Genomic DNA, 13,999 nt, shown 5'->3' on the forward strand with positions numbered 1-13,999 from the left:
GGAAATAAACTGAGCGCTACTCACTCTCTCAAGGCGCTCCTCGATGTTAGGGATCGGATAAATTTGATCCTTAGTGATGGAATTAAGCCTGCGGTAGTCGACGCAAGGACGAGGTTCCTTGCCCGGTACCTCAACTAAAATCAAAGGGGAGGTATAATCACTCTCACCCGCTTCAATAACACCGAGCTGTAGCATTTTCTTTACCTCAGCCTCCATAATATCGCTCTGGCGGGGTGACACCCGGTACGCCTTGGATCGTACTGGCTCTGGGGAGGTAAGTTCTATGTCATGAGTAAGGACAGAAGTCCTACCAGGCCTCTCAGAGAACAGACCTTGAAACTCTTGTAAGAGCTGGTGTAGTTCTGTTTTCTGCTCAGGCGACAGCGATGCTTTACTTATTAAGTCACTAATGACTTGATCGGTGTCTTTCCTGTTTGTCACTGAGCCTAGTCCCGGAAGCTCGACCGGAAGCTCTTCTAACTTTCCCGCATCGGGAATTTCCTCTCCATTATCTGGTGACTTTAACGCTACAGGCTCAATTTTATCCCGTTCGGGCGTGCCCTGAATACCAGCTTGCTGCGCCTCTGACCCTTTTTCATCGTTCAACAACGTCGGCCCCGCAACTATCGCCTTTGCAGCGAGCTCCTGAACCTTCGATCTGGTTAAGGCCTGAACGCTAGCCTCACCAAACAAAAGCCCCTTCTCGCGCAGGAGGTGATCGGACCTGTTCGAAAATAGGTACGGGTACTGGGGGGGCAGCATAGATGACACTGCGGCCTCCGTCTCAAGTGCTCCGAAAGGTCCTTCAATAAGCACTTTTGCTACCGGCAGACACACGCTATGAGCTTCCACTGCTTGCTTGATCCATGCGCACTCGCCCGTGAACATATCGGGTTCTACGTAAGAGGGGTGAACTACATCCATTGTAGCTGCGGTATCGCGAAGCACTCGGCACTCTTTGCCGTTCACGAGGAGGTCTCGCATGTAAGGCTCGAGAAGCTTGATGTTCTCGTCAGTGCTGCCTAATGAAAAAAACACGACTTTTGGTTTTGTTTCTGGGCACTGCGCCGAAAAGTGACCCGGCTTCTGGCACGTATAACACAGGCGCGCTTGCCTCGCCTCGAACCGCTTTCTGCGTTCGGCTTCGGCTGCCGCCGTCTCCTTACGTTCGGTCGGACACTGCGCCGAAAAGTGACCCGGCTTCTGGCACGTATAACAAACGCGCGCTTGCCTCATCTCGAACCGCTTTCTGCGTTCGGCTTCGGTTGCCGCCGTCTCCGTACGTTCGGTCGGACTGCTTTCACTCGCATCCGCACTACGTGTATCCCCCTTTGCTCTCAAGGGCGTGAACTTTGGCCTCTCAAACTTGGAGCCAAATTCACCCTTTTGACCGTCCTTAGCTCCGCGAGCCCGACGCGTCACAAACTCCTCGGCTAACTCAGCGGCTCTAGCCACCGTACTAACGTCTGGCCTATCCAAGACCCAGTACCGCACGTTCTCAGGTAACCGACTATAAAACTGTTCTAGCCCGAAACACTGCAGAACTTTCTCGTGGTCACCAAACGCTTTCTCTTCTTTGAGCCACTCCTGCATGTTTGACATAAGCCTGTACGCAAACTCTGTATATGACTCACTTCTGCCTTTCTCATTTTCCCGAAACTTCCGACGGAACGCCTCCGCTGACAGCCGGTACTTTTTTAGCAGACTCGATTTCACTTTGTCGAAATCCTCTGCCTCCTCTCTCTCCAAGCGAGCGACTACGTCGGCCGCCTCGCCGGGTAGCAAAGTGAGCAAGCGCTGTGGCCACGTTTCCCGAGAGAACCCCTGCTTCTCGCACGTTCGCTCAAAGTTAACCAGGAACAAACCAATGTCCTCTCCAAGCTTAAACGGCCGCATCAGGTCAGTCATTTTGAACAATACTCGTTCTCCTGCACCGTGTGCCTGACTTCCATTACGAGCGCGTTCCATCTCTAACTCGAGACGCTTCATTTCCAAAGCGTGTTGACGGTCGCGCTCTCTTTCTTTCTCTTGTTGCTCTTTACGTTCGCGCTCATCTTTCTCTTTCTGTTCTTTAAGTTCGCGCTCCTGTTTCTCTTTTTGTTCTTTAAGTTCGCGCTCCTGTTTCTCTTTTTGCTCCTCCCTCTCCTCAATGGTCTCAAGGCATTCCGACAGCTCGTCATCCTCAGCTTCTAACTCAAGAATAGCCCTTAGCAGTTCTGGTTTTCTGAGTTTGTCTGAGACATCCAGACCCAACTCTCTCGCAAGCTCCAGCAATTTCGGTTTGCGCAACGACTTCAAATCCATGGCTGCTCTGAATGCTGCTTTCTCTACTGCCTACTATTGTCTTGCCGTAAACTAACCCGGCAGCAACGACAACCACAATTACCAGCTCTGTTTCTAACACTAACAAAAGCCTGGCAAAACTCAGAAGAAGAAAGTCCCGCACTCACCAAACCTCGCAGCCAAGACTTCAGCGCAGTCGTTCCGCTGCAGGCAACCAGTCATCACACAGGGCTCGTTGCGCTGCTCCCGGATGGTCGTTGTGCTGCTCAGCATACAGTCAACCGCATCTCTTCGCTGCTGGCCTCCGTTGTCGCGATCTCACCGCTGGCAACCAGATGTTGTAATCGCACCGCTGGCACGAGTTGTTGGGGTCTCGGTGCTGACGCCCGTTATTGCCAATGGGTCGCAAGCCCCAAGGGTAGCGTTGGCCTGGCGGCCTGGGGCACTGGAAGCATCCGAAGGTCCCGGCAAAGCAAGAGAAGACTGGTAACAAAACAACTTGTTTATTCTAACATAGCAAAAGAGCGGCCGGTCAGGTCGACCGAAGTGGAGAGACGGGAGAGCACGTAACTCAACAGTACAAATCGGAGCCTCTCCTCTGGCGTCCGGGGGCAGCTGCTCTTATACTCCCGGCGTCGCGGTCCAAAAGGGAAGGAGGGAAGGTCACGGGATGAAGGTCACGGGACGGCGCAGCAGGAGCCCACGACGGCGCGAACTGTCGGGCCGAGAGACCTGCTGAACCGAGTGTAGTGACGCATTGCCAACCCTCACCCACACGACGGCGCGAACAGTTGAGCCGAGAGACCTCCAGGCTCCTCATTCGGGGAACTCCGCTCCCCGGCTGCCGCGCTTTGACAAGCGAGGGCACACACACACACACGCACACACGAAGACACGTGGCACTGAAACACGCCTGGACACGCTTGGCGGGTAGGCGTCGCGGCGGCGTCGGACGGGCCAAAATGTCCGCCGCTTTGAACAAAGCCCCGGCGTCCGTTGCATCCGCGCCGGCATTACCGCGCGTTGTAGGCGAAACGTAACAGTGGCATGCTTACACAGCGCGATCCTTCTTTCCTGATATAGTAGGCCTCAATAATCTCCCACGTAATAATTTCTTTCGTCGTCTTGCGCTGTCCCTTCAACTGTATGTTCAAATGTTCAACTAGCACCAACTCGCTCAAATGTCGATTATTCTACAGTTACGGCTGCAGTTGCCGTCTGCCTCCCACTAATGCCGGCGTATAATCGCTATCAAGCTCACCTGTCACCGCTTTCCGGCATGTTTCCAGTGAACGACTACACCCTCACTGCGGATCGAAAAATTCTGATTAAAAAAATAAAATCTTCCACGGCACGTACACCATTACCACTTAATGATTAGACCCTCTGACCGGTAAAATTTCCATTGCATTAAAATAGAGGTACCATGAAAACTGGTTTTCAGTCCCTTTAATATTATTTTGCGCTTACTAGATGAAGCAATAGCTTGAAAAAAAAAAAAAAAAGCCTTAGTGCCATAACGCGCAGTTTGCTTCTATTGCCCACTTTCCCTTAACCCCACTGTAGGGTAGCAAATCGGGCGCTCGTCTGGTCGACCTCGCTGCCTCTCCTCCCCTTGCTTTATCTCTCCCTTTCTCTTTGAGACACGTCAAAGAATTTTAGGCGCCCCAAAAGAGTGCCGAGTCTCGCAAGCATACGTAGTTTCTCACGCGCCGCGTCAATTGCTTTGGGACGCTAAAAACCTTAATTTAAACAAGATAAAAGCGTGACATGTGTGCTGCTTTTCATGCTTCGCTTTTCGTTTTTCAATAGAGACAAATGAAAAAAAAAACCGAAAAAGAAAACCGCTGGAACGTGTTACTCGTCTCACCTTCGTTGCCGCCATCGCGAGGAGGTAATCGAACCTCACAACTATGAGGCCGACGAGGCCGACGCTCTGTGGTAGATACGGGCATGGTCGTACGCTAGAGTCACATAATCTGCGGCAACGTGGCCCGGTCTTCTGTCACTGTGTACGTTTCCGCCTACATAACCGTTGTGACCCATTGTTGCTCCAAGACGTGCGTGAACAATATATCTGCCCTGCCTTGACTCCACCTATAGTCCGTTTCGCGAAAAAAAAAAAATTCTCTTTTCACTGGCGACCGAAATTTACATGCATTGGAGCACTCGTGTTTTTTTTTTTTTCATATTAAGGAAGGTTGTGCGAATATTACATAGTTCGAACACAAATAGAATAGTCCTTGCTATTCGATTCGCATTCAATTCAAGAATTCACTAGTTGAAATTGTTGAGCCTTCTTTACTGCTATAGAATACGATAAGGGACAACAACAGTTAATTGTTTCTGTCTACGGGGAGAAGGAGCGATGTTAGTGGTTAGAAAGTCATGAGTGCCGTCATAGCCAGTGGTGCACCACATACTTTCACATTATCGTTTCTTGTTCTTGTTCTTCCTTCTTTTTTTCTTTCTTCTATAATTTGGGAGTGCCGAAACCCCGTTTTGATTATTATGAACGCCGTGGTGGGGGTCTCCCGATTAATTTTTAACCACCTGGGGTGCTTTGATATGCACCTAGAGTTGTACACGAGCGGCTTTGACGTTTGGACCCTACTGAAATTCGGCCGCCGCTGCGGGGGTCAAACCCACGACCTCTCAGTGAGCACCGCAACGCCATACCCAGTGAGCTGCCTTGGCGGGTCCGCTTCATTTTAATGCGAAGCATTCTTCGCCTACTTCAGGCACTTTGACTCTATATATCTATGCAGCCTCTTACGCCGACCCAGTGACCCAAACTGTCTACTAGCTTGGGCCACTAGGTGGGCAGTTCGTGGTGGTGATGACGTCGTGGTCCTTTCTTTAACTCCATCTATATATCACGATATGCACGGCATGGCACGCACGACATGGCATTTACAAGCTGTCACTTGACCTGACCTAAAGCCGTTAAAGGCAATATATTTATTACATAACGTAAATGAGTCCTTTTCCATTTTTTCTTTTTGGCCAACTGGACTTCACAGACCTTTACACTTAACTTTGTTTAGAAAGCGACAGTGGGATATTGGGTATTAGATTCGGTAATCGAAGATTGATTTTCTAAAGTATTCATTTTCGATTCGATTAAAGAATTTCGCTACTTGAACAGCTAAACTGTAAATATACTCAGATATAGAAATGAAATCTGAATCAGCATCGGAGTGAGGCCCGAACATTTGAAATATTAACATGCCTAAACATAGATTGTTAGAGGGTTAATTTCTGGACCTTTCGAGTGCAGAGAGCAAGAGAGCGGCGCTGCTACACCATCTCCTACTTCTTTTTTTTGCTGTGCGATCGTCCCACGTGCGCTCAGTACTCTCTCTCTCCCTTTCTCCATTCCCCCAGTGTAGGGTAGTAAACCGGACGCTTGTCTGGTTGACCTCCCTATATATATATCACCCTGGTTTTTACTTAGTTGTATTTTTTTCCGACAGCTGAGCCTACAGCAGCGACACTATACCTCACAGTTCGAAGGTTAATAAAAAAGATATCGTGCTTGACAGCCCTGCAGCTGTGCAGCTTGGGAACGTCAGGAAGTGTCACACGAACTGCTAATGGTGACGGCGCGGGGTACAAACATTTATAAGCGGTGTTACAGACGCGCGCGTTCAGCGTGGGTGCTGGCTGCGAACAGCGTGTCGAGGCAACGTTAAGTCATTGTTCGCCGCTTGCCGAACCGCCTCGATACACAATGGCAGCTAGCCGCGAAAAGTGCGCTAAGAGTGCATATATTATTCGTTGAGATATCTAAGTAAATGCGCGAAGAAAAAGTCAGCAAAAAGGCTACCAAACATGTATATAACATGACAGTGCGTCCGACATGCAGAGCTTTAGAGCAAAGTTGTGGGTCCGGCTTAACAAAAAACGAGCGCGAAAAAGACTTAGGCGAGCAAAGCTACGACAAAGGCGGGCGCTGGTCGGCGCTTCGGCTGGGTTTGGTGCCTACTGATACGGCTCAACCAACTACGGGGGATCGGCCATGAATCGGGCGGCAGTAGGTAAAAAGAAAAGGACACTTAATTAGAATTTTGTCATTTAAGAATGATATTGAATGAATACTAACTAGTCTTTAATGTCAATTTTCAGGCTATATTATTTTAAAATTCCAGCCCATGTCTTTCGTGCTGGTTTTTTGTTAAGATGGAACTACACAAACTGTCCCAGCATTCAGTTTTGATGATATACTCACGGGTTCCCCCAGATTTTGTTGGTATATATATAACAAAAATTTATGTGCGTGTGTCGTAAGAAAATGCGGGCACTCAATGCGTTGGCAGAGGTGACAAAAGACGAATAAATTTGAAATATTGGACCAGCTATAACATATGGTCGCCGAAAAAAAAAAGAAAGATAGAAAAAAAGAAAGAACGAAAACAACTTAAACCTCGTCTTGTAGATTCTTGCAGTGGTCTTACTTGGCGGCAGAAAGACGCGGGAAACGAAAGATAAGTGTTCAGCTACTCAAAACATCGCGTCGTTGCCTCTACAGATGTTATTTTGTTCTACATTGTACATCAACCAAGACGAGAACAATCGAAACACATGCGACACAAGGTGCATGACCTCGCGCTCGCACGTTCGCCGCTGGGGATGTGTGCATTCGGCGAATATAAACAGACTTTACAATAAAATGAGAGAGTTGTTGAAACAGTGAAATTCATTTCTGCAAAGAAAAGTGCTTAGCGTGTTGAAAAGCGGCTCAGGCTCTAAGTATATAGATGAAACCGCCATGCCAGTGAATGCCCCCCTCCCCCCCCCCAAAAAAAAAAAAAAAAAATAGACACGTGTTTTATTTGTCTCATCTGAATTCCCAAAGCCGCTTTAGGCAAAGCAACTACTCACGGTCGTCTTCCAACAGCAGTTCGTACTCATTCCAGCTTCCGGTCCTGCGACGAGGTGGTCTCATCTTGCTTAATCAGACTAGCCGGGGAGATCCTCACACGTCAAACCAAGGAGTTTCAGAGGACAACGGTAGTCACACAGTTCTGTCGATGAGAGCGTTCACTCACTACCACGCTAGTAGCGACAAAAAAAAAAAAAAAAAAAAAAACGGAACGACGCAGGCTAGATGTCGAGTGATGTCGAGCCTTCCCGATTCTCAGCAAAGATGGCTCGGCGCAGCATACACACACTTCCGAAGCGTCAACAGTGCTTCGGCGATGAGCTCCCCGAGACAGCGAAGCGTCACAGGATTCCCAGCACGAAGAAGCGTCCGCGCACCGTATCTCGCGAGAAGTCCGTTCTTTCTAATCAAATTAGTAGCACGACCAACGCCAGCGCTTATCCACCGTGTCGCAAGATCGGCGCACGATCAGTCTTCGCAGGCGACCAAGTCCGATGTCAAGTACTTTGTCCTGGCGCACGCTCAAGACACTCACGCGCAAGTTCCGAGTGGGAGGTGAGTCCGTGAGTGGCTTTCTCTTGGGAAACCGCCCAGAAAACTATCGTGTTCTTTCGTTGATCCGCGCTCGCCCTTCTCTCCGCGGGTCCTCGAGGCTTTGACAGGCTCCGTTAGTCACGTTGACGCGTGGTCTCCACGCGGGCGCCCACCCGAAAGAGCCGCCTCACGCTCGCTCCGCGCACAAACGCGGCCCCTGCTCGCTCGCCTTGATCCACGCCGCTGCCACTCCGCCCCAAAACACCGCCACAAGTGCCGCAGCAGCTCTCTCGCCGCGTCGAACGTTCGAGGCGTATTACGAGCCGAGGAAACAAAGAAAAGAGTTCGCGCTGCCGATCGGCCTATACACGCGGTCTCCTTCCTTCCGCAGGTCGCTGCTTTTTTGCGTTTCTTGTGTCGGGTTTCCTTCCTGGCCGAGGCCAAGTCAGGGGAGGCGCAGATGTAGGCGCGGCTCCTGATGAGAGAGAGAGAGAAATAAAGAAACCACGTGTTGCGCCCTTTTCTCTTCCGTTGGTGTCTTTTCTCCGATATCGGCGGTGAGGCCCGGTTGCTGGCGCTCACGGAGTCGCCGGAGGCTATCGTATTCCGCGTGGAACCGGGAGCTGTCGACGTGCCTCTGGTTCTACAGCGAGATAGCTGCAGCAACAGCAGCAGCAGCGGCAGCTTCCACTGCTTCTGTGGTGCGGCGAATGCAGTGTAGGAGGGCCGCCTAGGGCCGGTCGTCGACTGTGGCGTCCGGGGAAGCGGGTGGACGCGTAAAAACTCGATCTCCCGCCGCGCGGGAAGAGGAGGAGATCCCGCCGTAGCGCGCTCTGCGACGATCAGCAACGCGGGCTCACCATGGAGAAGCGAGACAGAGAGTGGCTTGGCCTGCGCATCCGTCGCGACGGGGGAGGCGTTCTCTAGGCCAGCTGATAAATAACACTGACTGCAACCCGCGGCTTCCACGCGTCTAGCGCCGGCCTCGCTTAACTCGAGATCTTGAGCACACACGCGGCGAACACCGACTCTAGTAAAGGGAGCCGCGTATCTTTTCTAAGGAGCCGATCAACGCCGGCTAGCGGAGATGACCTTCGGCATCAACGCCACTCTCGATCACTCCAGCGCAAAACACTCCCGTTCCGCGTTTGTCACCGACACACTCGTGTAACCCTTCAAAACGGTGATATATGCGCATAGCTATCGGGAGCGCGGCTTGAAGTCTCAGTGAAAGAAAAGCAGCCGCTAACGACAAGTGGCGTGCTTTTGCTGCGTGTGTCGGGTGCTTCACTCTGTCGACGACGGCAGAGAGAGACGCCGAAGTATTCGAGTCCCTCGAAGAGGAATCGTGCGGTTGCTCGCTTAAAGGCCACTGTGCGATAGCAGTTGCCTCCGCTCGTTTTTCTATCACCGTCGACGTCTGGTGTTCATCATACGAAATCAACATCTCTACAATCTGTCGATTGGAGAAAAGATTGATAAATTTATTTATAAATCCTTATTTCATCCGGTTAATATTGTTGCTGTTCTTTGCTGCTTTGTAGCCAAGATTTGGATAAGAAGAAAACATGTAATCTTTAACTTCACCGTCACACTGTCGTGTTTGCGTCGGCGCGATGGCGGAGATATTCTTGCGTTGTGGAACCTCCCGCCCTGTGGAGGATTCCGTGAGTTAGAAATTTTCCGCGAGATAACAAGTTTTGACGATAACAACATTGCTGGTACTGTTAACTCGAGGCTAGTGTGACAGCTTAGCATCCTCCTAGCAGCTTTTATTTCACCGAAAGAAAGTTTTTAGCTAATGCGTGACACGTTTTGGCAAACCGATTGCTTCCAGTCATTTGGAGCGGTCACAATTTTTACTACCGTGGTTTCCGTTTTTGCTAACCACGTGATGGTGGACTTGGACTTTCAAAGCCGGCGCGTCATGCGCTGTGTGATGTCTATGTTCACTGTGAGACGCTGTCAGTGCTTCGCAGCGAAAAACGTTTTTCAAGCATTCGCCGTTTGTACACGTTTGCTAACGGCGCCGTAATTGTGCTGAATTGCCGCAACATTCTCATCCTGCCCGAATTCATAGTTCGCTAAATCTGACTGATAAGTGACTCCTATATATTGCACCTCGGAGGTATCTTGCGCGGAAACCGGCAGTTGCACGCGATTTAACTTCTTACAATTGAAGCTGTCTTTAATAAGATTAGAAATCTTTGCGTACTGCAGGTACATTGAGTCTGTCTGTCTAGCCTCTAATCGCGAGCCAGCAACACTGGTTGTGTACTAGCTTGGGCCACTACGTATGTGCTCGTGGTCGTTCCAGTTTCGTCCTACGACTCTCGCCTTGCCGTCATCGTTATGTCATCGTTACGTCATCCTCCCCATACAGTCGCCGTCGTCCCATTGTCGTCGTGTCGTCGTCGTACTAATGTCATCGTTTCAGAATCGCCAGCCCATTGTCGTCAGGTCGTCGTAATCATACCTTCTTCATCGTTCGATCGGTGTCGTTCCTTCGTCATTCCACCGTCATGACTGTGTCGTCGTCATACAGTGGTGTGTCCTCATAGCCATGGCTCACCCTTGTGAACAAATTTCACAGCAATAAGGTAGGCCGAGCCCGGAAGAAGTGTGTCGTACATACTACGCATCGCTGCACTGCTTGAATGCTAATCGCATTAACGTCGATGGTCATCGTGAGATGCACTTTCCTTGTTTATACTCCGTACGTGAATAATAACACTGCGCTCAACGTTTGTATATATCAGTTACATATGGTATTTTCATTCATGATAACTATGTCTACCTTTCTTGTGTCACCCCCGCCCTCCATTTTACTTTACTATACAGGGTTTCCCAACTATCCCGCACCAAGATTTAAAGATAGGCAAATGCCACGTAGCTGGAGAGAACCAAGGTAATGTGAATACAACCAAGATTCCTGGATAGAAGCAAGATTGCTTTTTGCATTCCGCCTAATTACATATTTAGTCCTAATTAAGTAATAAATTTCTCAAATATTATAGTTAGATGAAAAATGTCAATGAGAAAATTGTAGAGCAACATGAAAAACTTTCGATGCAACTTTCTACGGCTTAATACGTGCTACATAAAAGTGTTTTTACGAGCGTGAAAAAAGCCCGCGAATACAAGCGAAGTGCTTCGAGCGGCCAGTCGCGCGGCAAAGCCACCACGATACAACCACTCGGTATATTAGCTTGGAATTATTAGGAGAGATTTTGTACGCCTCGAAATGCAAGCTGGCAACATTTCAGTGTTCTGGACAATTTGCAGAAGCTAGGAGGTGGTTCCACAAGATTGCCTAGTATTCTAAATTATGGGAAAGCCGGAGGAAATAGGGGAGAAGAGGGTAAACGGAGGCAAGTCATGCACAGTTTTTTCTGCGTATTGGTTGGTGATTTTAGAAGGTCGCCGGAATCAGCAGGGCAATTGTTTTCCTAATTTACTTAACTTTATACATTACAACGCGGTGGATAAACACAATTAGGCAACGATGTCTTGCGCGGGGAGGAGAGCGAGGCGAAAGAAAAGAAAGGCAGCGGAGTTTACTAGGATCTGTTATTTGTTTATAAAGTTGCAGCGCTGGAATAAATATTAAATGCGTACGGCAATAGGCTCCGGATCATTGGCCACTTAACTGAATCTAGAACGCGCAACATAGGTGAATCGCCTATAATCCTAAGCATCACGGCAAGTTATTGTCCAAACCAGTGAGTTTAAAAGGGTGTTGCATCTCGAAGTTGGTTACATTATACAAAGTTAGACATCTCAACTAGCAATCGAGAGGGTGCTGAAAGTTCACGCGACAAGCACTGCTGTTTCTTCGTCCGCGTCCTTCGAAACCGCTAGCATGACGCCTGAAACCACCGCAACATAAGACATGAACGCCGATGTAATAAAGGCTGTTACGAGAACGAGGGGATTTGGGTTGTCGTGGTTGAGGACTCTGAGGAACAGGAGTGGTATCGCAATGTTGATAATTTCCGCGGTTGACAAGCAGGATTTAACGGAATGCGGTATACTGATGACAACTACGTTGCAACTCGAATGAATCTACTCACTACACTTCAGCGACCCTGCCGTAGGGTTCATTGTTCGCTCGGAGCGTTGCGCAACACTCCAGGCCATAGACATTAGACAGCTGGTTACCCGGATGTAGGCGATAATGGGCCTCGCAGCTGCGAGTATCGGCTTTGTCTCGCTTTCCTTCGTTCACGCCTTTGCCCAGGCTGGCTGCAAGCGTGTTTTTCAACTTGCTCAAGGTTTCTCTATTTTTGTTCTTTCTCGCACAAAAGGACTGGTTCCCGTTTCCTCTCACTGCACTCGAGGCGCGCCCAGAGAGGAGGTTGAGAAGGGTGGGTGAGAGGTTACGGAAAAGCGGGTCACCGCCACAGGCGATTTGCGGCTGCATAAGGACTGCGGGAGCGCTTGAGGCTTGAAAAGAAAAGGAATACGATAAACAAATAAGGCGGCTATGCACAACAATGGGATCACGCACAAGTGAGCGTGACAGCACCGGCTCAGACCGGTTGCCGTGCGTATGCACCGGCGCCTGTGTCTCTGTGCGCCAGACTTCGTAGAGCGATAGGCGGGAGCTGGCGCTGCACAACAAATGGAGAGCTTGCCCCGTGCGACGGTCGAGAAGCCCCTGCGACGGCTCCGGCAATTACGCGTACGCCTGTCTCCCTGCGTTGCGAGCGTCGGACACGTGTCAACCAGATCACGAACGACGCTGTCGCGAACAATCCGCGTTGTCGAGACGATTCTCGATTCTCTTCGCGAGCCAAAGAAGGATGCAGTGAGAGCGCGGGCGCAATTGTGTGGTTTGTGTGTTACAGTTACACCGCACCCGCCGCCTTTTATTATATTGGCTGTCAACTTTGTAACTCACTTCCCTTCGAACAAGTGCAGTGTAGGTGACCTGAAACTTGTCTTCTAGTTAACCTCCTCGCCTTTCCTCTCTCACTCACTCTCCAGAAGTGAATAGTCGAACAAACATCTAGACATATTCAATTCTGTGGAGTAAAGCCGACGTTAGGGGTAACGGGGTCGCTCGATAGATGGGAACGCAGTCATATTTATCTTTCTTTGTTTTTTTAACTTAAGCTTGTTTTCTCCATCTGTCCACGATCTCCTGTATTGCGGCGGCACGCATGGAAGAATTGTATTTGACAATGACAATAATAATTCGCAATGTAAAAAAAAATGTATAGCTGCCGTTGTACAGCTGGAGTGTCGCGTGCGTATAAATAGGCGCATTCCGAAACCCATTAAATTTCATATTTAGCTTTTGTTTTCGGAGTTCCTTGGTCTGCTCCGAAACAAATCCTGACAAGTCAAAACAAGCCTTTGTAAGCGATAGTAGCTAGTCGTTCTAAGAAGAACTAATAGAAAACGGTAAGTTCGTGCAAAAGAATACTGTGCTGACTATTCCGAACGCTTCGACGGGTAGTACGGATGCAAATATCGGCAGGCTCGTTCTTTGGAAATGCTGAAAGAGGCTCCAGCTTTGCAGCTGTTGTCTGCGAGCTTGCTGCTTCTCGCAGTGAAGTGAAATGCTATTAATAGCTATTGAGGGTGCACTAGTTCTTCATGAGCATGTTCAAAAGCTTGATGGATCTATGCACAATAGTTTTGACAAGCATTTTTCCAACGTTTAGGTAGAGCTGCCTACCCCGTATATATTAGTGTCTCTAGTTTTCGAGCTATAACATTGCGCAGAGTATTGTGATAAAAAAAAAGATACTATGTTCCACTACGTAACCGCTCCGAACTCTTTTGAATTCAGAGTAGAAGTGAATAACGCAAGGCTTCTGTAACGCTATCCGCCATAGTAGTTATTGGACCAGAGAGAGAGAGAGCAAGGAGCGGAAAGGCAGGGAAGTCAACCAGGCGAGCGCCCGGTTTGCTACCCTACGCTGAGGGTAAGGGAAAGGGGTATAGAAAGAGGAAAAGAGGGAGAGAGTGAGCACTTAGTGCACGTGGATTGATGCACAGGGACACTATATAGGCGCTCTCTTAAATCGGTGCACTTCAAGTAGTGTACTAGAGCACGAATTGCTTTTTGTGCCAGTGACGTGTGTAACCAGGTATGCAGTTCGACTGCTCCCGCTGTAGCGCGAGCAGTCGCGCTACAGCGACTATCCAGCGACCCCCTATCCGACCCCCTACAGCGACCCCCTCTTCGCCCAAGGCACCACTCCTCACACACATTCCTAAAGCGTCGACAAATTAATCTACTCGGTGGTCAACATTTTGCTGCCTTTTGCAGTGAAAGAGGCGTGT

At 49.4% G+C, this 13,999-nt stretch overlaps 1 protein-coding gene across 2 annotated transcripts in view; it reads right to left on the reverse strand.

Annotated features, from left to right (window-relative positions):
* LOC126522397 (prestin-like) overlaps positions 1 to 13,999 on the reverse strand; it is a 294,487-nt gene that overhangs the window by 225,328 nt on the left and 55,160 nt on the right. The window contains exon 1 of one of the 2 annotated variants that reach the window (XM_050171142.3): positions 7,168 to 8,729. The exons of the other annotated variant lie outside the window; for it this stretch is intronic. Within the exon in view, the coding sequence (XP_050027099.1) occupies positions 7,168 to 7,231 (64 nt within the window). The 5' untranslated portion in view covers positions 7,232 to 8,729. Of the gene's footprint in view, positions 1 to 7,167; positions 8,730 to 13,999 lie in introns of those variants that run through there. 2 annotated transcript variants of the gene reach the window in all.

Source organism: Dermacentor andersoni, chromosome 6 (genome assembly GCF_023375885.2).
Source record: "Dermacentor andersoni chromosome 6, qqDerAnde1_hic_scaffold, whole genome shotgun sequence".
In the NCBI taxonomy this organism is placed as follows: domain Eukaryota; kingdom Metazoa; phylum Arthropoda; class Arachnida; order Ixodida; family Ixodidae; genus Dermacentor; species Dermacentor andersoni.